General features: G+C 41.5%; 2 protein-coding genes and 1 long non-coding RNA gene across 4 annotated transcripts in view; 2 read left to right on the top strand and 1 right to left on the bottom strand.

The window, feature by feature from the left end:
• kcnj9 (potassium inwardly rectifying channel subfamily J member 9) lies at window positions 1–11,153 on the top strand. The gene is made up of 8 exons (XM_079348615.1): window positions 1–579; window positions 1,532–1,989; window positions 3,222–3,435; window positions 5,064–5,265; window positions 6,226–6,418; window positions 6,811–7,008; window positions 8,952–9,082; window positions 10,228–11,153. Exons 2-8 carry the CDS (start codon window positions 1,692–1,694, stop codon window positions 10,492–10,494), a joined length of 1,503 nt encoding a protein of 500 aa, XP_079204741.1. The 5' UTR covers window positions 1–579; window positions 1,532–1,691; the 3' UTR covers window positions 10,495–11,153.
• The window catches only part of LOC306827005, a 27,493-nt gene continuing 11,262 nt past the window's right edge, over window positions 10,408–26,638 (bottom strand). The window contains exon 4 of the long non-coding RNA XR_013779559.1: window positions 10,408–10,490. This is a non-coding gene — a long non-coding RNA (uncharacterized lncRNA). The remainder of the gene's footprint in view (window positions 10,491–26,638) is intronic.
• The window catches only part of jcadb (junctional cadherin 5 associated b), a 15,230-nt gene continuing 8,160 nt past the window's right edge, over window positions 19,569–26,638 (top strand). The window contains exons 1-2 of one of the 2 annotated variants that reach the window (XM_079348613.1): window positions 19,569–19,679; window positions 24,944–25,376. In XM_079348613.1, the coding sequence (XP_079204739.1) occupies window positions 25,051–25,376 (326 nt within the window). In that variant the 5' untranslated portion in view covers window positions 19,569–19,679; window positions 24,944–25,050. Of the gene's footprint in view, window positions 19,680–20,163; window positions 20,192–24,943; window positions 25,377–26,638 lie in introns of those variants that run through there. The other variant, XM_079348614.1, reaches the window with a different exon arrangement.

A 26,638-nucleotide genomic window follows, 5' to 3' on the forward strand; every position in this document is an offset into this window, starting at 1 on the left:
TCAGTTTAGAGGACGGAGATTGTGTCCCCTCTGTTGTGGAAATGAGGAGCGTCCTTTCTGAGGCAGGCTGGGTTTTTTTTTTTAAAGAGGGGGGCTGGACTGATGACAGCATCCTCCGGAGCTCAGTGGCTCCACACCTGACTGTCTCCATCAGCTGCGCAGATGATGGAGCTCTCCGTGCGGCCGGGTTTTTATCCTCGTAGCCACCATTTCGCTTGTCCACTGCCCGACACATGTTCTACAAATGCCGTGATAATTGGACTTATTTGATTAGGTTTTAACTGGGATTTTCATTTTTTTTTACGCCTGATCATTCAGTGCATGGAGGTGTTCGCCTTTTTTTTCTTATTTATAGTGACTGCTGAGTAGTCGGATCGAAGAGGGGGTCTTGTGTTTTCCGGGGGAAAAAAAGCGAACAGGAGTGGAGTGATGCTGCGTCGCTGGTAAACACCAGAAATGGATGTCATTGAACCAAGACGGCACATCACGGTGAAGACTTGCGCCAGATTTTCGTTGTTCTCCTGATAAAACATCTGCTCGATCCAGCTCTTAAAGCTACACAGTTGCTACACTGAGCAGGTAAGTTTATTTTTGCATTAATAAGCCTATCAGCTGTGTGATTGTATCCACAGGCTAAGCATTGTTGGTTTGTGTATGCCTGGCAAACAGGCAACCTGTAAAATAGGCTATTTCTGACCCATCCATCATGCGTAGTGCGTCATCTTGACTGTCACCATCAGGCTCCTCTTGCGTCCATCCGCCAGTTGTCCAAATGGATGCACATCCTTCAAGGCCACAGAGGGCTCGGACTCAATCTTACTGTGAATATATATTAGGGGCACACCATGTCCTACTCTCCACATACATATTTAACTTAGTGGTTTATACATATATGGGACTTATATAATAAACCTGGCCAAGCCCTGCAGCACAAACCCACCACATTAAATATAGCTGCAATTGCACTTCATTAAACACACTCTCTCTCTCTCTCTCTCTCTCTCTCTCTCTCTCACGCACACACACACACACGCACACACACGCACACGCACACACACACACACCAAGGTGCCTCATGAAACGTGCACACAGTGATAGAGGCTTTAGGGTGCATAATGCACTAATGTTTTCCAGGATGAAGAATCATTTCAGTTCAGTGCTCTGAAGTCCGAGGTCTGTTTGGTGGAAAACAGAAATGAAAACAGAGGGGAGGGAAAAGAGTAAACAACTGTCATTGAAATGTCTATTTTGAGACATGAACAAGTTGATCAGCAAACCAGTTGTTGTTGCCTTTTTTATTATTAGCTGATTATATATAAAATAGATGAAGACAGAAAAACAGACCTGTGTGATTAGCTAAACAGAACGTATCTGTTTTAGTTCTAAAAAGTACACAGAAGAAAAGTGTCTTGAGATAAATTGTAGACAGAGGTGCTGTAAAGTCCCTGAAGTAGGTCTTTTTTCTTTTTAAACATCAGTTGTCTGTAAATTACGCTGACAGATCATTGTGTGCTTCTCTTTTTCATTCCAGGCTTCAGTCAAGCAAACAAATGGTCCAATCAATAGCCACTGGACAGAGTGTGCCATAGGGAGGCCATCAATAACACGCTAATACACCTGACACACGTACACACACATATTTGAGTACACACACACACACAAATACACACACACATACACACACACTCGCCATGGCGCTGGAGAACTCGGTCTTACCCACCCGCCCAGACTCCCTCTCCCTCCCTGTGGACGAGAAAGGGGAAGACGTTCAGGTGGCCACAGAGGTCACTGCCTCCACCGGAGTCTTCAACCTATCGGAGGAGCTGGGCCACGTGGTCACCACGGAGACAGCGCCGTCCTCTTCGCCACCGGTCAAGGTTAAGAGGTCGTTCCAAAACAAACTGGCCGAGCGGGAAGCCCAAGCCAACAACCAACAACCGAGGAAAAAGACGCAGGGGACGGAGAAGGAGAGGGGACGGTTCGGGTGGGGTGAGTGACTCTGCAATGTTGCGTCTTCATCCTTCACATTTGTATTTCTGCTTTCTGTTTGAACTTCATTCAAGCTTTAAGAAACTGAATGGAGGCTGCAGGTACATCGTTAATGACTCCCTCAAATCCTCCAGAGGAGGGGAGCTGTTGTCTGACTCTGGAGGATTTATTTCCTCTCCTTCGTTTCACACACACACACACACACACACACACACACACACACACACACACACACACTTCCTGTCTCCATTCCTCCTGCAACAGTTGTGACTCGGTGCTGTAAAGCTTCACCCCCTCAGCGATTTTGACAGTTGTGCACATATTGTTTTCCATTAGGCTCCTTCAGTAGCTCTACCTCTCTCTACTCTGATTGCTGCCTGACTCGTCACTATCAGTTCACGTCTTTGTGCAGGGCTAAAAACAAAAAAGAAGACATTTTGGGCTGAAATCTCCTTGTGAACATTAAGACACGACTTTAGGTTGACAGGGATGCACACCGATTGATCGTTGCAGACCTAAGTTGCGAAAAACAGAATAGTTTCTATCTTGCATTTGTCATGATATCATGTTTGTTTGGTTAACCTTCAGTAAAAAACAAACAAAACAAAGACAGGGCAAACATCAGCAGTTGCCTTCCAGGTTCTTACAGTAACCAAAGTCCAATATTGAAGTTTTTGATGATGCTCTCCCATCATACTTCGTCTCCTCTCTGTTCCAAACCTGTCTGTTTTCATTTCTCTTCTCCCCTCCTCACCAGCCTGACTTCTCCTCGGAGCCTCACGGCATCTCTCTGAGCAGTTCTGTCCCCTGACACCTCGCTCTGTTTACCTTCCGCATCTCTCCACCTTCCTTTAGTCAACTCACATCCTCTGAATACAGCCCGAGTTGCATCTTCAAACAACAGAACTTTACAGAAATATATTTTAAAAAAACGGAAGATGAAGGAAGCCTTGTAGCATTTGCGTTGTTGAAGATTTCTAAGAGGTTTTAAAAAGATTTCTCCGAACCCTCGGGTATGAAGCCGAGACACCTGCAAAGACTCGTCTTCAGCACCAGTTTCAGTTGAAGAAAAGCACAAAATCACTTGCTGCAGGCGTTTTCCACAAGGACAAAATGTCGCGACTTTCCGCCTTAGGCTTTACTTTCATTTCTAACTTGATCTTCTGTAACCAAACTGCATCTCTTCCCCTCTCTCTCCCTCTGCTGGTACACCATCCTCCTGTCTTCACCAGTCCGGACTCGGCGTAAGAGGCAGCGCTACGTGGAGAAGAACGGTCGCTGCAATGTGCAGCATGGTAACATGAGGGAGACTTACCGCTACCTGACCGACATCTTCACCACACTGGTGGACCTCAACTGGCGCTGCTCGCTCTTCGTCTTTGTCATGGCCTACGCTGTCACATGGCTCTTCTTCGGGGCTATCTGGTACCTCATAGCCTACTGTAGGTAAGACTGAAGAACAGAGACCCAGGCATCTGTGTAGATCTTCTGCACCCAGACTCACAGAGCAGAACATTATTTTACTCATACAGGAATGAGGCGACATGAAAATGACAATAAGCACGATCAAAGAAAGGATTGCTAAAAGACAAAAGACTGTTTGGTTGACTGTTTGAACTGCAGAGATACTGTATGTGCTAATCTGTAGAGAGACTGATACAACCTGCATTTTCAGAATTTAGCTCCAGTCAGAAGGTGCTTGAAAAGTCTATAGTTACATTTTTAAAATAGCATGTCTTTAAAAAGTGGTCAGTGGTCTTAAAATGTGAATAGCACTTCAAGATGGCTCAGAAAACTTAATCCAATCTACGCTGTCTAGTTAGCATTGTATCATTCATTTTTGTGGGTTTGCTTGTTGAAGTGACAGTACATGACATTTACTGCAGCTTTTATGGCAACATACTCTGTTTGCATTCACAAACCGTCAACGAGAGAGAAATGGAGAAAAAGATGGAGAAACGCAAGTTCAAGGAAATTTGGCTACTTGAGTGAAAACAGGGAAAAGTTCAAAAGGGGCCGACATGGATTATGAGGCGACTTCAGGACAAAAAGTCTTAAACGTGAGATAATGAAAATCAAAGCTGTTGAGCCCCACATGCAATCAGAAAAGTGCAGATGAAAGGTGATAGACTGTATTCATTCTTCTTTGCTGGGTCTTCAAACTTTGAGTTGACTATAACTTCATAACCTCAGTCGAGCAGCGCACAGATAAAAGGCGGGTATCGATCTTCTCATACAACTTTTTGTCAAGTAAGCGAAAAAAAAAAAAAAAAAATCCCTTCAAAATATCAAAACTATCTAATTAATGAAACCATCACCAGGCTGCTGCTAAAAGATGGATGATGATGCTCTGAGTAAGTGCAAGACATTTCTGCAAAGGAAGGCAAAAAATCCAGCCAAAATAAAAAAAAGCAGATGACAAAGCAGTATTGATGTAACAGCCTATTTAATCATGATGTGTTACATCCTCACTAGAAGATGTGTCTGCTGGATCCTCGCGACCAATTAGCTAACATATTCTCCTCATAAGAGTGTGACCCCTTTATATCAGTAACAGGTCTACCTGGAGCCGGTGCCAGAGAGCTGTCAGTGTGGCTGCAATTCCCCCAGTCACCAACACTGGTCAATAAAAGTCCGAGATTTTTATGAACGACTTAACACCACTTTCATTAATTAGCTCTCCCTCTCTGGCCGGACTCGTCTTAATCAGGGACATTAGCTTGTGTACCGAGTGGCTTTAAAGAAAATGTGCCGATTTGCAGATTTCAAAGAGCAGCAGACAAAGTGAAGATGCTTCACGTGATGATATATGATGGAGAAAAGGAGGGTTTTTTTGCAACGTTGCACAAACTGACATCATGAGTGTGAGCCTCATCAGCACTATTAATCGTTTTTATTCGAAGAACGAGCTGATAGGACATTGTAAATAAACAGGGATGAGTTGCCTACATATGTTTTGGCACCTCAGCTCTCAAAATATAAATGTGTTCGCTCTTTTTTCCCCTTCCTGGCACCCACTTTGTCACCCTCCCCTGTTTCCCCTTCTCACACATATGTCGCCTTTTCTTTCTCAGGGGAGATCTGGACCATCTGGAGGATGAAACGTGGACGCCGTGCGTCAACAATGTCAACAGCTTCATCTCAGCTTTCCTCTTCTCCATCGAGACCGAGACAACCATTGGCTACGGCCACCGTGTCATCACAGACCAGTGTCCAGTGGGCACCATGCTGCTTCTGCTCCAAGCCATACTAGGCTCGATGGTCAACGCCTTCATGGTGAGAGCAGAACTGAGAAACAGGAATGATGTAGAAATGAAGCAGGCAGAAAAACATTATTATTGTGTTGTTAATAATGTGACTTACTTTATCAAAAACTACCAAACAGCAACTGAAGTGAAATAAATTAGATTAAATTAAATGGTCATGAGTATAAATGTCTTTCAAACTATCATGAAAAAGAGTAAAAAGTACAAAATGATATAATATTTTGGTTATAAACTAAAGCAGTACGAGCAGTTATTACACAAAAGTAAAGAAACTAATACATAGGTTTTTTTTAACATCAACATCATATACCAGTAATTATCTTTTGGGTAATTTCAAAATAAAACATCAACTGATAATTTAGATGACATTTTACAGTCTGTACTTTGAGTATTTATTGAGTCTATAAGATCGAGTTTGTCTCCTGTAACAAAAGCTTCAAATGATCTGATACCTTTGGCAGAATCTCCCCGTGTATAAGATGCCCGAGTAAGCTCCAACAAACAGAGCAGTAACATCCTAGACGTGCTCGACTTGGATTCACAGGAGGCCCAATGTTAGTCACATGTTTGAGATTATGCACATAAAATGACACTCATTCCAGCGCAGATGTTCCGCTTCCAGTGAAAGGATATTCAGAGTGCTGATGAGGCGCTATTTTCCCGTGAAGTAAGCGCTCTTTTGATGAAGATGAATCCACACGCTGATGTCCGAGCAGCATCATGTTTATGCATGTTTGTGAGCTGGAAACGTGCCATGGTGATAGCTGGGACTGATGGGAGTGTGGGCTGTTCACTCTGCACATTAAGAACTGATAGAAGCTGAGGTTAAATAAAAACAGGAATACCCAGCTCTATTTATAAAACCAACGTTGTTTCTTTTCAGCACTCATTATGTTCTTCTTACGTAAGTTAAGAAATGATCCTCTGCTCTGTCAGTGATCTCCTTTCCTCTTCTCTCGTCTGCGTCCAGGTGGGCTGTATGTTTGTAAAGATCTCACAGCCCAACAAACGGGCAGAGACGCTGGTCTTCTCCAAACACGCCGTCATCTCTTTAAGGGACGACAAGCTGTGTCTGATGTTCAGGGTGGGAGACCTGCGGAGCTCCCACATTGTCGGGGCCAACATGAGGGCCAAGCTCATCAAGTCCAAACAGACTCAGGAGGGTGAGATATGTAGAGAAGACAAGAAATCAAAAGTCCTGCTACAGTTTTAACTCACCACCGATACTCATGTGAATATTGTCTATAATTGTCTCAGTGAGGACAATCAAAGGGCCTCTGCATGTTTTTTAAGATCTTAACAATCTTAAATTGGGTCAATTTTCCGGTTTCTCTTTGAATTTTTTAGAATTAATCACAAACATTATTATTATAACTCTTTAAATTCAGAAGATTTTCTTTTTAACTGCTTTAGTTTTTCTTCAAAAATGTTGATCTACAAACTCTTCAACAATTAAAACACAACGCTCTCATCTAAACTCTTTATCCTTCTTAATTTACTTTCTTTTTTCTTTTTTTTCCTTTTTTTTAACCTCTGATGTCACTGTCTCCTTCAGGTGAGTTCATCCCGCTGGATCAGACGGACATCAGCGTGGGCTTCGAGACAGGTGATGATCGCCTCTTCCTGGTGTCGCCGCTCGTGATCTCCCACGAGATTGACTCTCATTCGCCCTTCTGGGACATGTCGCAGGGTCAGCTGGAGAAGGAGGACTTTGAGATCGTGGTCATCCTGGAGGGAATGGTGGAGGCAACCGGTGAGGAATGAGTTCAAAATAATCATCTAAAACATGATGATAACACAAACACACGGGCTACGCAGAGTTCCTCCTTCTGTCCAACGAGTAAATACGACTTCAGGGGGCGTTCCAGTTGAAACTTCCGACCGGGAAATCGGAATTTTCCACTTCCCAGTTCAACTGAAATGCAGTAAAACACATAGCTGTGGGAGTGTCACCCATCTGGGGGAGGGGTTACTGCCCTTTGTGATGTCATAAAGGGAAAATTGCCCAAACGGCCTGTTAGAACACAAATTTTCAAAAAAAACTGGAGAAGGCAAAAGGAGTGGAGAGGATGGACTTTTGTCATCACTGGGGGGTTTGTACCCAGACTAGAGACACATATGAGTGTCAGAGAAACATGGTGAAATGTATTTTGCACAATATGCGACCTTTAAATGTCATGAAAGTAAGTAAGAAAAAGAGATCAGATAATCACAACACAACATGAAAATGACTAAGCCAGAAGGCTTCTCTCTGTTTACAGATGAAATTAAAATGTGGGTGATGGAAAACATGCTGCTAAGAATAATCCTGCTGTGAATGAAAACTGGGAAGTGACTTTTATTTTATTATGTGCAGCAGCTGCAATAAGCTGATGGTCATTTTAAAAGGTTTCAGCGTGCTTGGACTTGCAATTAACAGTTTTATGAGATTCAATTCAGGAAAGTTGGTCATTTAAAAACCAAACCAAGATAACAACTTCACAGCATATCTTGTGTGGAGAATAATACCTCCGGGTTGTAAACTATATTTGGCAGCAAAAACCAGAATTGAGCGTGAGGATATTAAATCTTGAAGATGCATTAAAATGTCAGATATTACAGTCATACTGCCTCAGCTCTGCAGAAAAGCAAACCCTGTCCCAAACTGTCCATTAGAAAATGAAATTCGCCCTCTGTTTAGATCTGCAGCATTTATTTAGCACTCCCTTTATCTGTCTTCCCAGAGTGTCCAAGAGCCACACAATGCCGTGATAACGTCGGAAATATACCATGTATATTTAGAAAGGTGTGTGTAAGGGAATGTGTTGCATAACAGCAAACAAAACAAGAGAGAAATCACTGGATCTTTAGAGGACACGCTGATGCTTTTGTGTTCTTCTATTGTATGTTCTCGTCTCTCATCAGTGTATAAAACTTGTCTTTGTCATTCTTTGCATCGGGAAGGCTTCAACGGTGTTACATCATATAACAGGGTTTTTTTTTTTTTTTTATAAATCAGGCAGAGATTCACCATCAACAACCATATCCATCCCTACATCCTCCAATGTGTAGTGAACACTTATCTGACCTTCAGCCAGGCACTCACAACGGACAATTCAAAATGTGAATGTGTCATGTTGTACTTACATAAACTTGGTACTTTAACACATTTCAGATTTTGAGCATTACCACAGTGTGTCAAAGCTATTCGTGATGGGTCTCCGTGACGTAAAGGTGGCCTCTCTGCCCACTCCAAGTATTGATCCTCTTAGTCAGAGTGCTGCGGAGAGTTTTTAAAGAAGTAGCTGATGGTCATAACGTTGGCTGCAGAAAATATTTACATGAAGGCAGCTTGTAAATTACACATTTGTAACTTAAAAAGCCACCAAAGTATTTCTGTCTACGGATAGAGTTACCTACTTTTTCTTTGTCTGTGTGAGTAAATGGGTTACTGAATTGTGTTTGATGTTACTTATGAAGATACAACGTTTATTGTGCGGTCTTAACAAGTGTTAAATCAAACGTCTGTGGCACACTGAAAATAACTTTACAAATTTTATTGCGTTCGAAAAACACGTTTCTCCAGTATCTTCCTCGGCTGTGTCCAGCACAGTCACCTGATTTCAGTGATTTGTTCCTGCAACCGTGTGCACCTGAGCACGTGTTCAGGCTGTAAACGTCTGTACTTATTGGTGTGCTCGTGATGGTGTGTTGCAGGGATGACGTGCCAGGCGAGGAGCTCCTATCTCGCGGAGGAGGTGATGTGGGGTCACAGGTTCAGTCCGATGATGTCACTGGCAGAGGGCTTTTTTGACATCGACTACGGAGCCTTTCATCACACATTTGAGGTAAAGTCAATCAGAGCTGAGTAAAAGAAGAAACTATGGGCTAGCTGTTGGAAGTGGGAAGATGGCTGAACTGTCCTGTGTGAACCAGGGATCAAACACTAATGTCAATATTTGTTGGGAGTTCACTTTGAACTTCTCCATCTGAGTACTCAGTGTTCTCTTTGCAGTTCACTTAAGGACAAACATCCAATGTGGCAGCAGTCAGCAGTAAAGTTACAATGAAGTCTGGTGGTAGAAAATGCTTGAGTTGTTTAAAACATGATCACAAACGTTGGTACCAGTCCCTGAAAAACAAAAGGCAGAGGCTTCTTTCTGCCATATTGTACTGCAGTTCAGAAGCATCAACAATATCTGTAAGTGTTTAAGTGAAGTAAACTCATGCTGTTATTCCTATTCCTGTCTCCACCCACATGGACCTGAATACTCACACTTCTCCTCTTGGGCTTGATGAATTGCATGCTGGGAAAATGCAGGACGTCTGACGTGAGAATTTGTTGCATGTTGAGATTTCAGACTCAAATCTTCATTTGATTAATCTCTGAAGTTTAGAGATGAATAAAATGAAGATTTGACTTCTTAAATCTGTCTCTCCACAGATGAGCTTTTATATACAATAAATGTGTTTGACAAAACTCGGAGCACCAGCCCTTATATCCAAACACTTCAACTCATTTAAACCTGATCACCTTCTATTTTCACATCTGTGGAGGAGTGTCAGGTTCAGACAGTCGCCTGAGATTTGGGAAATGCTGAATCATGCAGACCTGTGTGAAATAAAAGTTGTATTTAGCTCATTCCACGGTTTTTAATCTTAACCTAAATCTGCATAAAAGTAGACACATGGACTGTTTCTCAACGTTTTTCAGACATGGTTTGTGCTGTGTTTTGGTTACACTGGATCTTAACAATCTTAACCTCTCCATCCACCTGTACAGACAATATTAGAGTTCTGTAATATGAAGCATCAGGTTATCTATTTTCCCATGTTCTTTATCCCGAGCTAACTAAACCGACTGATATCTGTAGCTTCATATTTACTGTGCAGACATGAGATGTTCTTATTTAACCCTGAACTAAAATATAAAACTCCTGGAGCAGTCCTTCATCTTTCCATCTGTATATGTCCCCCCCCCACTCCCCCATAGGTGGACACGCCGTCCTGCTCAGCACGGGAGCTCTCATTGGCTGCAGCCAGGCTTGATGCTCACCTCTACTGGTCCATCTCCAGCAGGCTGGATGAAGAACCCACTCTGACCAACCAGGCGGCAAAACAGCCAGACAGCGGCTCGGCCAACAGCAAAGGGGGGGAGCCGACCTTCATCGTCGGGGAGATGACCGACATCCTGGAGCAAACGGGACTGGGCGAGCTGAATGGCAGCATCGCCACCGACCAACCAGAATCAGAGGCCTAGGACAGAGAATGTTTACAGAGACATTACGTATACATCCACCAAACCACTATTATTGTTTGCAGATTTTTACTTTCAAGGCAAATGAGTAGTTCTTAAGTATACAGCATATCGTTTGTTTCCATTTGAAGGAGTTTATTCACACATTTTGTCTTATTTTATTTCTTTCTTGATCTTTGTCACAACTGTACTGTTTGTGTGAAAACGTTTCATTACGTTGTGTTAGCTCGAATCACCCTTGCCTATATCTACATTTAAATGACAATACTATGCTTTTAGGTTGGGGTCAATGATAGTACATCAAGTGGACCGAGGCCGACAAATAGGTGGCGGTTTGTGCACATTGTGGGATTGTTCATTTTTAAAAAAGGTACAGTGCGTAGACGCTATATTTTCCTCTGCGCATGATTATAATTAGATGACACTGAGGTAGAGACTCAAATTGCAGAAACCTTAATTTCCTTTAGATGCATTGTGAATCCATCAGGTATTATCAGGGTTGAAACATAACACCAGCCCACATCTGTCTACTGTACACTTAGAAAAAAAAACCAACAGGTGGTGCTAGAAAATTATATCTGAAGAATCTGTTTAGCTGGCAAAAATGTATAAAAGTGGCAAGTGGACAACAAATGTGGTTTCTTGTCCTGGCTGTAAATGTCCCAGAGACATTGGGGAGTCGTTTATTTTCCGTCAAAGAGTAATGTGATGTGTTGCACCTGGGATGCACAGAAGAATGGACAACACATCTCTAACTCCTATTGTAGGAAAAAAAAAGTGAAGCTTATTTGGAGAAGGACTCTGCAATGTAGGGATTGGCTGGAAGAGCTTTGGTGTCGACGTCACACCAAAACATTGATTTAATTTATTGGTTAAACAGGTCACTACAGCCGATTATTGTCAGTTTGAAGCAAACACGCACGTTTAAAGGTGGTCAGTAAAAATGTTCATTGCAGCTTCTTTACTCAACATTCAGATTGGGCGTCTCCTTTTGTGGACATTGCCGACCAGAATGGTGTACATATACTGGTTACCTCCGTGTCTGTGTGAGACATGCAACCCTAAGGGTCAGCCTTGAAAAAGTTTTATCTGCGTATTGTGTTGCCTCACTAACCTTATATTTTCTATTCTTTGCCGCCATGTCAGCGTCTGCCATATTTACTGGTTTGAAGCATGTCCCATAGCTGAACTCACAAACTCACCTGCGTTTTGTCAATGTCTGATACTGGCCCCAAAAAATCCCAGTAAACAGAACTGTCAGTCATGGCATGTTTTATAAAACTTTTGTAGCATTAATTATTCTTTAAAATGATTAATTAGTAACGTTTCAGAAAAAAATAAGACTTGAAAACAGATCAGTGCGATTAACTGGCTTTTGGGAATCTGGGTTGGCATAAAATGTATTTATGGTAATTTAAGTTTTGCCACCGTGTCCCATCTGCTAACATGGAGTTGGATGGGATCAGGACTTCCAGTAGGGGGAGCTCTAAATCTTTTGGCCTCACTTTAAGGGAGATGATGTGTTGTCCATTTTTACATCCAGTCTATGGAGTCCACCTGTTCATCACTGCAGCAAGACGTCAAACTAGTAAAGGTGAAAAAACAAGACTGATCAGTGAGTGTTTCTCTTCGATACCACTGAACTTTTCTGACATTCCTATCTTCACATTACACCACATTATGGTGAGTAGGTTACCTATTCTAAACCAAAACCTTTAATGTAGAGACAGGTTAACACTAGAGTGTGTCTGTGGTTTTGTTCTATGTACAATGTGTGTAGCACGAGGATGATCTATCGTTTGTCCCCGGCCAAGTAGAATCTACAAGCACAACAATGTCCTGCTCAGTTCAGCCCAAACTCCTGCTTCAGCTGCTGCGTATCCATGTGGCCACTTTTACTTGATGTTTTTTAATATAGCACTTCTATTAGAGTTAATAAACTGCAGTATATTCCAGACCAAACGACTAAGACTGTGTTATTTTCTGCTTTTTGCCTGCTCCACTTCTCTGAAAATGTGTGCTTAAACAGGCCGTTTGGAGATTTTCCCTTTATGACATCACAAAGGGCCGTAACCCCTCCCACAGCTATGTGTTTGTTCTCCCCTGAGTCTGCCTTCTCCCCGTAAACAATAGGACATGGAGTGAGAAAGCCAGAGCCTCCCAAGCCCTTCCAGAGAGTCCATCCCTGAATTTATAACGACACAGACACATCTCATTTACATATTTAAAGCTACAGACACAGAAACAGCCTGTTCTGAGCAGGGCTGAAATAGAGGGACTTATAGGCATGATCAAATACAGGATCAGAGTGGATTTAGAACAAGAAACTTCACACACATGTTATGGGGAGCTCTGAAACTTTTTTCAACTGGTTGAAGAGGAGGAGAATATGTGACCTTTAAGTAAGATTTCAAAGCCTTTGAAGCTCACACCAGTGTTTCCGCTTCATACTTCTATAGTTGTTGCATCACCACAGTTCAGACACACAAACTTACACTTTTACTCCACTGCAGATTGAGTGTGAGAGGAAATTACCATAGAACAGTACAAAGAACTCCAGGACACTCGAGGGTATTCATCTGAAACTTACATTACATAGACAAGTGCCATAGTGAAATACTTTAATGTCATCTGTCGTCATGGCTTGAGGAACAGCAAGACTGTGCTGGTTATAAAATCAGATAAACATTGGGCATGGAGAGTCTATAATCTAATGAGTGTTGAAAATGCTGAATGATTACAGAAGCATTAATTAAAAGATAATGAGAGAAAATGCTGATCATCTGGTTACCACCTTCTACTCTCTAGGACTCGGTTTCATCTTTTAGCCCTTTATAACGGACATATAAAGTAAAAAAAAAAGATCTGCGCCTCGGAAAACTGTATGATTAGTGAGGGATGAAAAACTCAAATGCATAAAAAATGTACAGTATGGACAACAAATGAATGGGTTTATGTTGTCGATGAGGAGGCTTACTTTGACTTCATCACATATTTCATGATCTCTATGTGAGGTTTGGTCGGTATTCTGTAACAAAGCTACAAAATGATACGATCTGAAAATGTGTTTGCATGTAACAGCTGATTAAAGGTGGCCATTTAGGTGGTTAACATTTTAGAAGTGATACCTTTGTATACCGTGTGTTTCAACACAATACATTCTCCATCATCAGTGATCTAATCTGATATTGCACACATTTTGCTAACAATTTTTGTAGTTTATTGATGCTTGGCGGCCACTAATAGTCAAAATCGACATGCATGCTTCTATCATGATACTATGCTGTATTGATTTCTTTCCCCCCATCTATAGTGCTGCAGACTTTTTAGTTGCAGTGGTATGAAAACAGGTCTTGAGGTTTTTGGATTTTTAAGAGTATTGTTTCCTTTCTGGTATGGCGACAACCGAAGTGGCTAAAGCTATGAGTCTGATGTTTAACACTGAAAGGCTGTAATAAAGAGTAACATGAAAATAAACAACTAGATTCATTCAAAGCACCGTTCTGGTTATCTTGATATTTACAAAATGATGATGATCTATTTTCTGGTGCATCAGAGGATCAAACATGATCAGTAGCTCAGCTTTAAGAAAAAGTAGCATTTGGAACGATCAATTACTGATTACAGATTAAGTCGATGTTTCCCTGTATAGCCCCTATAGCATGATGTGTCTCATTATAAATTCAGGGCTGGACTTCAGCACCAGGAGAAGTCAGCATATTGGGTTACCAGGCAGAATCTTGGCCATGAAAAAATTGCATGTCTTTCTCTGTCTTGGCTGCTAGATGGCGATAAAGAGAGCCAGTCACACAGCTCTATTGGTGTGTAATGAGATGGGGTCCCTGTCTCAGCTGTCTCCAAGGCAACCAGAGCTGGGGACAGGGAGAGGGCAGAGTGTGTGTCTACGTCTCTCTCTCGCTCTCCGTGTGCTTCATCTGATGTTGTGTGTGTTAATGTGTTTGAAGTGGACCTTCACAACTGATGGGGGACTTTATGAGGATTGTCAGAGAGTTGGTGCAGCGCTGTAGTTTGAGATTTGCGAGAGAATGGGTGATGATGCACAGCAGTGACCTTCAGAAGGAGAAACAAACACATGCCCTTGACATTGAAAAAAGAGTCATGAAGGACAGTGGCAAGTTTTCATTGTTTTTTTCTTAACCTGCCACAAAACAACAACTACATAACATAGAAAGGGCATTTCAGTAACATAATAAGTCCTTTTTTGGTCGCTCTAAAGGACATAAAAAAAGGACAGGCTGAAGCATCAACGACTCCAGAACTCGACAGAGAGGAATGCTTGAAACATACAGCTTTAGCAGATGCCATGTTTCAGCTTTCACATCACGCTACAAAAGATGTCAGAACTGTTTTTTTGTTGTTGTTTTTTTTTTAAAGGGGGAAAGGCTAAGTGCAACTTTAATAGTTTCCAGTGATTTTCAGCTCACCCCACAGTTGAACCGCGTGTGCCATTTCCAAGTTCTAATTATGATTTTAATGAGAGGCTGTTTTGCATGATCCCCGCTGAGCCGAAATCAATGTTTCTCTTCATGCAAGGAAGTCATGACAGTTCTGTTTCAGTCTAGGCAGACAGTGAGAAGAGAGGGAGGAACATTTTAAAAATAGAAGGAAGCAGATATTATATACAACACACTTACCAACAGTTTATCGAGGACAAACAGATAACTTAGAGCAAAATAGGGTTCTGAGGGAGCGGCAAACACAAAAGCCAATAATGGCATTTCGCAAATGTTGTCTTAGAAGTATGGGATTGATACAGCATCGTCATCCAGCAGTGAAGGTTTTTGATCTATGTCAGCATAAAACCAATGTAGAATTATCATAATGTTGTGCTTTATGGCTGATATTGTTGGTTAAGCTCCGCCCTTAGCTATATGTTCATATTCACTAAAGCTCAAAGTACTTTGTCTCGTGTAAGAGGAATCATTTATAGAGATGGAAACCTGAGATCGTTCAAGCTTCTTTAAATAGTCATCTTTAAGATCTCTGTTTTCTTGGTTGTTGGCTTCAGCACAGGTAAGTGGTAAATGAACCTTTGCACCACTTTTGTCTTACAAAAAGAGTATTTCATATCAGTGGTCCATACGCTCAGTCCCATTTTGTAATTTCTTCCAGATACACTTTTTAAGATTTTGGTTGAAATTGCCTTTAGGTCCTGACAGAAATGAATAACTCATGTGCTCAGAAAATGACATGTTGATGAATATTCACAGAGGGGAGGGGGTGAGTGCAGACGGAGTACTGAGGGAATGCTACTTTCAAAATCATGCTAGTTTTTAAAAAACTTTAACCTGTTGAACAAAACAGATTTAACAGACGTTTATGGAACTGAAAATTGTTCTCGTTATGACCATTTAACTAATTGTTTTGTTGCATCCAGTTGTGGCACACAGCTGTCTCCAGTCAACCAGTCAATATAAAAAAGACAGTAGCTTTAAACAACTGGCATTCAAAGACTATCGAGCACATATATAAAGAGTATTCACCAGGAGAATAAGAAAGGAACAAAAACAGAGCTAAGAAGAGCGATAATATGAATGCTAATGTTTCTCCATGTTTGCAGGATGTGGAAGTTAGCAACTATTTGCGACAACACTATCTATTTTTCATCAAGGTCAACCAGTTGAGGGCAGACAGGGCAATCATACTGTATCTGCTTAAATGAGTGTTAAGCAGGGAAACAGAAGAACCTGATATGGAAATAGGAAAATATGACAAGTTATGAGTAAGTCATAAAAAACAGCTTTTTCTAAGCCATGCAGAAGCTTTAAACAGTCTCTGTGTTACAGAATATGATTTTTTGGTGAAGTCACCTCCAGTAAATTAAGACCAACAATAGTTTTCAGATTCAGATAATAAATGGGAATGTTTATAAGTGACTTTCCTCGCAGGATAACTCTTTCCATACTGATTGGTTTTCCTGCTGCTTTAATTGTCCATAGTCATGTCTGTGTTCAGGCTGGCTGAACCACACCGCTCCAGTACAGCTGTGTGACACAACCAACAACCTGCTAATAGTCTGAAAAAGCACACAGCCTGATCTATCTACCTACTGTAGCACAGATGTGAAAAGCACGCAGCAACACCTCCTGCATGTGCAATGACTTCAATATAAGGTGAGACATTCTCACAACAGCTGCTCTAAGAATAAGCACAATTAAAGCACGCCACCCAATTAATGTATGGACTGTTTGTGCTGCCAAAATCTCCTCAAGTTTCAAACTTGAACACCAGATTGTTATTATTTTCTAACCATAAGAACAGTCACTTTTCTTTCACGTGTCTCTAGGCCCATTATTTTAAAGGCAGGTAATGAGAATCAAATGGCTCCCACTCGGTAAAATTCAGCCTGCCATGTGAAGTAGAGCAGAGCTGATATGGGTGTTAGACCACCCACTGCAGCAAGCAGCAGACTGCACGACGGCCCTGGAAATGGGGGAATAATTTGTAGTCTACCAAATGATGATTCTACACCGCATCGCCACAGCAGGTAGACACAACCCTCAAGACTATTCTGAAGTAAATCCCCAGAGCCAGAGCAAGCCTTGTCTCCAGCTTGAGCAGGTGTAAAAGTGACAAAGATCAAATCTCGATCAAACAGAGTCTGGGTCAACATCAACACTTGGATGCAGAACGGCATGATGTGGAGAAAATGTTCCAAGTAAGAGAAAGATGATCAGCTGTTTAGTTCTAAATATGCAAAAAAAAAAAAAAATGGTCAGACAACACCGACTTGCAGCGAATAAAATCAAATTCAATTCATAATGAGACGAAGAAACACTTTAAGAACGTTAAACAGAGTAGCTGCAAATCAATATTTCAGTTTCTTTGAGGTGAACCAAAATTGGCTCCAACCAGAGTCCGACCTCGACTTCCCTTCGACATTCGTACCGGAAAAGGAAGCACTCGAGTACGAAGAGAAACGCGAGCGTCGACCACATGATATGATGTTACGTTGCCATAGAGATGGGGGACGATGGCAGAGCCTTGACAGAGTGGTAGAAAGCAGGAGAAGAGCTGATAAAGGGTTCAGCTAGTTCTCCTCGCTGGCAGCGCTTCGACTGACCAGACATGCAACACAAGGCCGCTGCATATGGAGCGGAGGAATATTGATCTTCTAAAGCTCTGTACTGGCTGAGACACAGTGTAATTAGTTGGGGTGTGACAATACATTGATTCGGATTTCAATAGCACAGAACTCTACAATATAAGACTTTTTTTCTCAAACTGTATTTAGTGTGAAAACTGCACGGCACTTATCGAAGAGTTGAAGCAAAACTGATCAGAACGGGGTTTTTTTTTGCGTTGCTGAGGATTGAATTGGCTTTTGCAGCGTGGGATTTTTGAACCTGAAATCAACAAACTGATTGAAGACGTGAATAAGTGTAGAACATCTTGGCTTTCATCACAGTTGGAGGTGTTGTAACTAAGACACAAGAGGACAGTGAGACAGTGAGAGGACAAACTGTCCCATTTTCTCATCGCTGTACGGTTGCTCGTTATATACTGCATAATAGTTCAAGACGTTAGAAAGAAGTTTATGAGGACATGGTCGAATAACTAACACCACGACCTCTAACGCTTTTGAGGATTCAGAATGATCCACATCAGAGGCAGTGAAGGTTATGAAAATGTTTCAACAGTGCTTAAACTGACGCTATAGGATACACAATGGTGATTGGCTCAGCCTCAATCCGGCTAAATGTAAATCTGTCTTGGATCGTCGTCGAGGTTATAGAAATGATTGTGCACAAAAACCACATGATACATCTGAATCAGAGATCGTGCTGCAAAAGATGTTCAGTGTCTTTTTTTGTGCACACTGCCTGGAAACTAATTGACATCATGAACTGTGAGAAGGGAAGCTTAGTTGGAAGGATGCATGTTGGAAAGTCGTTTTAGAAAAAAAAAAGTGTGAAAATGTAAAAGAGCGTCAGGCAACTTAGAGTGTCTTGGCAACAAAATGTAAGTCAGCTCTGGCCCATTTATGGTTTCCACATTTAGTTTCATATTTAAGATGTGGACTTGTGGATCAACCTGGAATGGAAAACAGCTGCAGTTTCTATTAGCAGCACTGGGGATAGCCTTGGACCAGTGTCAGCCAGGTGTATCATTTATCATCAGTCTGACATTACAGTGTCCTACAATAAGGCGTGGATATTGGGTCACTTTACCACTTGAACTACTTGGAGTTACTCTGTTATTAGCAACCAGAGAAGCCAGGCAGTTTAGTTTAGTATCTCCTCTCATCAAACAGTATTTCTTCTGGATTTTTTCACTGCACGACAGACAGATGGATACAGCTATGCTAAATGATTATGGAACACAACTTGTTTAATTGCAGACTGTAGATGTATATCAATTACCTGAAGAAGTAGCAAAAAGGGGATGCAGACACCTTAGATCGGGCTGGAACACTTTGTCATGAGCAAATGGATCTCTGGGACGTACGCGCTGTCCCATCACTTCTCCAAAAGAGGGATCCCTCAGAGTGCGGCATGCCACAGTTGGCACAGGAAAACCTGAGCCCAGCACATTTAATTAGCCAAGCTGTCTTGGCATTGGATGGGAGGGGGGACACACACAGTGACGAGTCATCAACATCACCAAGGGCGCGGTGCTGCTCACTGCCGTACTGCACATCCAAAACTTAATGGGATGGTTTGGAGGGGGGGGGGAGGGGGGATTGTGAGAGGGAAATGTAGTTTTCATTGAAAAATTGGTTGAGTGTTGCAGCAAACATGGGCACAAGCAGTGACCAATCAGCTCTTAAGAAAAATAACAGGTGTGCTCCTTGCCATTTATTAATTTACCAATCACATTACTCAAAGATTTGGAGACACAAGGAGACACAGAGCTGCATGATTCATGTCTGCAGTTATCATTCAAGTCACTGTGTCGGGGTGAATGCAAAGAAATGACTGTTGCTATGAAAAAAAAGCAAAGTTAGGAGAAACAGTTTGGAAGAAACCATTCTGACATCCCTCTCGTGTGAGGAGCCCACCCCACCTCAGCTGTAGTGAGGAGAGCCCAGTCCAGGCAGCCAGCAACCAGCGCGTCTCTGCCTACCAATCGGCATGCTCGGCTCAGGCACTGTGCAGTGCTCTCAGTCTCAGCAGCTCAAGCTGGGCGCAGGGGAACTGCGACGGCCGCGCCAAGCATCATCCCAGGTATGCGCCTCTCTGTCACTACGCCCTTTTTCGTTTTTTTGCAATGTTATGGCATCTTGCTGCATGCTGTTTGCCCCTCTTTCCACCGGTATTGGCTTATTTCTAGGGAGGGGTTGCCTGTGTCTTTTTCTCTCTCTCTCTCTCTTTCTCTCCCTCACGTAGCCTCTGTGGTAGCGCAGGGGCAGCGGGTCTTGGTAAACACTCACCAGTCAGCGGAGGAGACGCATCTGCAAAACCGCCTCGTTAAGCGCGCGTCAACTTGCACACACCTCAAAAATGTTCGCCCTTCGACAGATCCGCGCCGAGCTCACTGCTGCTGCTGAGGCGGGGATGTGCGCTCGCTCCTGCGCCGCGTGCATTTCACGGGGAGATTTTGCAAAGAGGTTTTGATTTGGCCAAAGCAGCTTTCGTCAAAACATTACCTCTGACTATATTTTCAACTTACAGCGCGTGCAGGTAGAGGGTTTTTTTTTCTATGCACGGCGCTGGACTTGCGGCACTGGGCGAAGCAGGTATTGAGAGCTGATTTGGAAAAATCATTTCATAGCAGTCAATTTCATGCAGGCTGTACCATACAACACTGCAGCAGGCTATAGGAAGGCTTCAGAGGGTCATACTTTGTCCAAGCATAGACAGCTAAACCAGTGATGTATTATTGATGGCTGTGTGTTATGATACGACGGATCTATTTCAAATCATTATTCATTCATACTCTGAGTTCTCATCCACGGGAAATGATGATGATGAGGAGGATGTTTTTGTCAGAATCAGGTGAACACAAAGTGTTCCTTAACGTGCTGAACTTGAGTTTTTTTTTGTTTTCTTTTTTTTTAAATTTATGATTAGCCCTATGGTCTGTGGCGCGCTGTTTTCCCTGTCACTAGGTAAGATGTAGGTACACTCCCTAAGCAGTTAGGGTGGTGCTGCCTGCTAGTGCTGATGTGTTACAGTGGCCACTACCTGTGCATGCAGTCTGCAAGGCCTGGCTGTACATTGGGGCCTCCCCTCCCTCCCTCAGCTCCATGAGGGGAGGTGGTTTGTTAAACTAAACATCTGAAAGTTTGAAGTGAATTCAGACTGCAACCTCTGAGTTAAAGGGATATGTTTCCATTTGCGCAGGAAAGTTATGAATACAATCTGCACACATTGAAAAAAAAAAAAAAGAATACAAGAAGAAGAAGAAAACAATTCAAGTGTTTAACCAGAGTTATCAGAAACTGTAACTTTGACAACACCTGACCTTATGCATGTCTCCTTACACACAGAGTTACCACATCTGCCAGAGGACCATTACATGCACTTAAAAATCTGCTTGTGGTTGTAGTCACTGATGGTACCTTTGTTGTTGCTATGCAAAAAAAGGCTCATGTGCTATATTTCCACTGCAATCATTTGAAGCTGTGACCTTGTCAAAAAAAAGGCCACCGTGCGTCTGATTCTTCCTTCTCGTCTCAGATAAAAGTCTGTGTTAAAGGATGCTTCTTTTTTTTCCAGATGAGCCCATCCTCACTGAGCACGACTGCTCTAAGATTTAGCAAATTCAAGAAGCCCTTGAGTTGATTTTTGCTGCGTTTACCACACCACCCATTCACTTGGAGAGCGAGGCAGAGTTGGAGGGCTTATACGTCAGAAGCCCTGATTTGAACATGCAGATTTTTTTTTTTTAATGTTATTTCAGAAGTGTGCTCAGGGTCATCTGAGTCAGTGAAGTTAAGAGTGGCATTCAGACGTTTGTGAATTATTTTTTTAAATGCATTGTCCTGAAAAAATGTACATACAATGTGGTGTTAAGGTGGAGATTTTCTGCTTAGCCTCTTAACATCTGGATAGGATTCATTAACTCCAGGCTATATTTAAAGCTTCACAGTGAGTCATATCGGATGAAATAAGCTCAGGGGTAACGCCTAAGTGCAAAGTAGACAAAGTTATGGAGTGAGAAATGTTAAGGTCACCTTAAGGTCAAGAGAAAAGGAGAGAGTTTTACAAATACTTCTAACTAAATACTCCCTTATAGAATAACAGCAACATTACATTGCTGATGTAAATGGAACAAAACAATATTTTAGGGACAGATTTCTTGGTTTAGAAGAGTTTTATTGTTGCTCTGTGCATGCAGCTGCAGCACTTTGTGAAAGAATTAAGCAACTATTTTAAAGTCGAAGAAATCAAAATATTTTAGAAAACATTGAATTTTCTGCTTTTTTTCTTGTATATTTCTGCATGAATGAAATGTGCTTTGGTTGTGCACAGTTGGTTGAACATAAAGAAAACTAGTGAGGCTGTTATCGTTTTAACTGCATTAGCACTTTTTTTCCAAACCACATATTTGATTCATCATAAAAACAGCTGACTGAACAATAAGATCACGAAATAAGCTGATATGGTTGCAGTCCAGTTTTTGTACTGCTGAATTACTTAAGTTTCATTAAATGCCTTATTTCATAATACATAATAACATTTTGTAATTCATTCATTTTTATTTTATCACATCTGTATTTGTTGACTCCAGCTAAAGCACAAAGGTTGTAACTTAAGCTTCTGAAAATAAATATCATTTGAATATATATGCAAATGCATGTATTTTGATCCTTAATTCATCCATCCACCCATTATCTATTACCGACAGGGTCATTGAGAGAGGGCGGGGTTACACCCTGGACAGGTCGCCAGTCAATCACTGAGCTGAATTTCTGTCCTTAATAGCAAATAGAATAGTCTTTGTTTTTTGTTCCCATTTTAAAGGATTGAGTCTTTTATTCAAACACACCACATGGGTAACAAATGCAGTGTGCCATTGTTCTATAATGCGATAATGATATGAAGTGTGTTAATAAATATATATATATTAAAGAGTGTATACTAGCTTTAACTTTCAGTTTTGAAGTGTGTCCTGCTTTTTTCAAACGTTTTTTCAAATGGTTTGAAAGCCTGAACACGCCCATGTTTCCACAGTGAGAGGAAGCACTGCCATGTGTTTATCGTGAATGCTCATGTCGCGATGATGTTTTCATTAATTGGTCAAGCCCTAATTCAAATTTTTGTTTGGTCATAAGACCTCATCTGTAAATCAATACTTGTTTTAGGTAACAAAGACAGAGAGGTGTAGTTTAAAGTTTGAAAATATTTGTGTTTGCTTGAACAGTTTTGGCAGAGCGACCTGTCCTAAAGACAGAAGTCCATTACCCGCACGTCTTTGATTCAACACTGTATACTTGTCCTTTTAGTGACACCTTCTTAATGGAAAATGAATAGTGAGCCACTATTCAAGTCCAAACATGATTTAGCCAAAATGCTAATGTGTGCAAAGCCTTTGATCTCTGAGTTACTGATTCGTCCACAGTCTTCGCAGGACCGACGGTTAAAGGCAACAATTAATAAATCAGACAAGAAGGGCTGCTTTTGCACACACACACACACACGCACACACACACACACACACACACACACACACACACACACACACACACACACCACAATGGAATTTGAGACAGCAGTCCATTGTCATTAAACAAGAATTTTCTCATAGTTTTACCTTCAATCATTACATTTAGAGCTGGATTAAATGGATTATTAAGAAATACGATGATGAAAATCAAACTGTCAAAACTGTCAGCTATTTATTTTTTCAGTAGAACGCAAAACATTTCCAATTGTTCTGCCTTCTTACAAAGTATTTGTGGCTATTCTTTGTCTTTTTTTTGATTCTGAATTGAATATTTGGGGGTTTTATGTTGATGTTTGAACAAAACAAGCAATTTGAAGACATTATCTTGGGATTTAGGAAATCATGATGGGCATTTTTTTTATTATTATTTTGAACTTTTCACACACCAAACTATTATTCAATTAAGTAAGACAATAATCAGCAGATTAATATTTTAGAAAGACAACAATTAAATGCAGTTCTTCTTATATTTTGACAAAACACCCAAATATTGTTATGCTTCACATACAAAATAAAACCACAGTGACAACAGCAGGCTCTGATGGAAGAGTTGAAACAAAAGTTGTTTCATTACTTGAACATATTTAGGCATGTCAAAACCTGGAATAAATAGATAGATAGATAGATAGATAGATAGATAGATAGATAGATAGATAGATAGATAGATAGATAGATAGATAGATAGATAGATAGATAGATAGATAGATAGATACTTACTTACTTACTTATATAGATACTTTATTGATCCCGAGGGAAATTCAAGAATGGACAGTAGTGGTTTCTAAAGCCTCTTTTAAAAAATATTTTCAAGGAAATGCCCTGCACTTTTGCTGACTTATACACCTTTATCTCAAGTTATTAGCACTGCACGCTACCCTAACTTCATATTAGGACTCAGGAGATGAATCACTAAACGTGTATGTCTGCAGTAGACATATTAGCACCATAAACAATGTATGTTAACCCAAAGCGCAGAGACAAAGGGCAGAATACACTATGTACAGAAATCTGCCTGTGATGACGTGCAAAATGGTTTCAGCTGTATTAAGTTAGCTGGATGGCACAACTGTGCTGGAGAAGATTATCTTAAGAGCATCTGACACAGACTGCTAATATACTGAAGTCTTAAATCTCCTCCCTTTTTCTTAATGTTGAAGAATTGCTTTGAAGTTTCTGCTCTGTCATACAGTTATTTTTGTCTCCAGAAAGTAAAGTATTGTCCGTATGCACGGATTAGTGTGGCTGTCAGAACGCTGCTCAGAGTGTCTGGAGAACAACACCAGTGACTGAAATGACTGATGACAGATGTTCCACCTAGAAGGTGCTTGTGTTTAGGTTCTATCACATTTTCCACCGTGTTTATCACAGACAAAGGGGTGGAGAAATCCTGATGTAGGCAGTGATTTAAAGGACGGGAACACATCTCAATTTAACAACTCTTATAATCAAGACTGGGATAAAACAGTTTTGAAAGATTATAAAATGTGTTCGGGATGAACAGATTCTTAAGGTGCTCTTACTGTTAAGGCTGATCTACTGGATTACAGAGTAAAAGTTAAAAGTTGCCCTTGAAGATGATAATGGCTCCACAAAAGACAGTGATAAGTTTAGCAAATGTTCGTGTTTGATATAGAACACGCGCTGGGCTTTCAGCATTGTGTGTGCTAAAAGGGTACTGCATTAGCACATCTTGAAAGGTAGCAGAGACATCAGTGCAACTCTGACATCAGTCAGCGTGTTGAAAAAGCATTTCGGAGCATGCAGAAAAAAAAAAGCTCTGTTCACATATTGTCTCTTCCCTCCCTTGTCCTCCACTCAGTGATGGCCTCCGCTGAGCAACCGTGCTCTAGCTTCCACCAGCAGCACTGCGCATAAGGCAACACACCCACCTTTGCCCTCCTGCCCAGAAGTGAGAGAGACACCACCATGTACAGTGTGGAGGACCTACTCATTTCGCATGGATATAAATTGCCTAAAAGCGACCCTCCATCTGCCACGCCTTATGACAAGCGCCCTGCTGATTGCCAGCGGGAACTTGTGGACAACAGGGCTGGCCGGGGGACACTGAACGGGTACGAGGCGGACCGGGGGACATCAATCACAGGAATCTACGGCAGCAGGCAGGCACTGGTGAAGGGTTACCCTGCCACTGACAGCGAGATTGGGGAAAGGATCCAAAGGAGAAAAGAACTCGGCATTGGTATCCTAGGTGACGCTCAGCCCTTGGGTGATTCTCTTGCCACAGATAGTGGGTGAGTGATTTTTTTTCCCTCTCTTTTGCGATCCCCCACACCCTTTACCTTCCCTTCTTTTGCTCTCCCTCCCTTCTCACTGGGGCCCTTCGGTATTGCATGCAAAACTGAGTCTGCACTGCGCAGGGTTTTTTTTTTTTCTCTTCAAGAGCTGCAGAACACTTTGGCTGCAGCAGCACCACTGACATATCCTCTGCTGGGTTATGAGGGAATATGAAAGGTGCCTTTGCAATCTTATGAGCTGTTTACATGCATGCACACAGAAAGTCGTCTTATGTCTCTGTGGAGCCCACCCATGAGCTGGTTTCATCTCCACAGCCTCCACCAGGCAGGCAGATGTAAACAGCAGCACTAGACAGTGAGCAAACTGAGGACTGAACATGCCTCAAGACAGGCGCGTAATCACTCCACTGTAAACACTGGCACTCTGAATCACGCCCAGCACGTGCTCTGTGATGTAAGCATGTTGCTGGGCAAGTGTGCACAGCGCGGCTCCCCTCAGCTATACAGTAGCATATGCTGCTGAGTATGATCCATTGACTTCGCTGCTTAAATGAATGAGTACAGTGACTAACCCAGTGATTCACTGCACATACGATGTGAAGCACTTTGAAAGCATAATTGTGTTTCATTCTTTTTATAATTCCGCGTGAATTATTTATGAGACTGGATGTTTTATAAACTTTCATTTAATTATGTTTTCAGGATATGTTTTTTTCGTCAGGTATTTTTGTATGTGCCTTGTATTTTTGGTTTTAAACTGTAGATCATATTTCCTGAATGTATCATTTCAGATTGATTTGATGTAAAATATCTAATGGTCCTATTTAAACAGCAACCAGTATTTCAGGACTAATGCTCTGTGGATATTCATGGATCTCGTGTGCTTCTCTTGTTTCATTCAGCAGTGCTAAATAAATAACCACCATTGCTTTAGAAATGCAGAAAACAAAATTACCAGACTGAAAGATTTTTCAGAAAACAAAGTGAACTCCTTTAAAAAACAAACAAAAATAATCTGTTTTGCTTAAGTATGCTAATTGTTTGGCACTGCAATGTGCATTTTAGCCATATGTGGCACATGAGACATAAATATGGAACCATAACTAAAATCATCTCCAGGCAGCTCTGCTTTATCACCCGAAAGCGGAACCACAGTTTTGAACGTGCCAACATAGATTTGTCCTACACTTGCCATTTTATGCTAAATTCAGCAAGCATTTTAAAATGTGTCGCTTGTGATGTTGTGGATTCTCCCTAGC

Source organism: Symphodus melops, assembly GCF_947650265.1.
Source record: "Symphodus melops genome assembly, chromosome: 7".
Classification (NCBI taxonomy): Eukaryota; Metazoa; Chordata; class Actinopteri; order Labriformes; family Labridae; genus Symphodus; species Symphodus melops.

Excerpts from the sequence above, each read along its gene's own strand:
- kcnj9 (XM_079348615.1), top strand. The coding sequence starts at position 1,692 with ATGGCGCTGGAGAACTCGGTCTTACCCACCCGCCCAGACTCCCTCTCC. Across the intron at positions 5,266-6,225 it reads CGATGGTCAACGCCTTCATG|GTGGGCTGTATGTTTGTAAA; the intron begins GTGAGAGCAGAA and ends GTCTGCGTCCAG. Across the intron at positions 7,009-8,951 it reads GGGAATGGTGGAGGCAACCG|GGATGACGTGCCAGGCGAGG; the intron begins GTGAGGAATGAG and ends GGTGTGTTGCAG.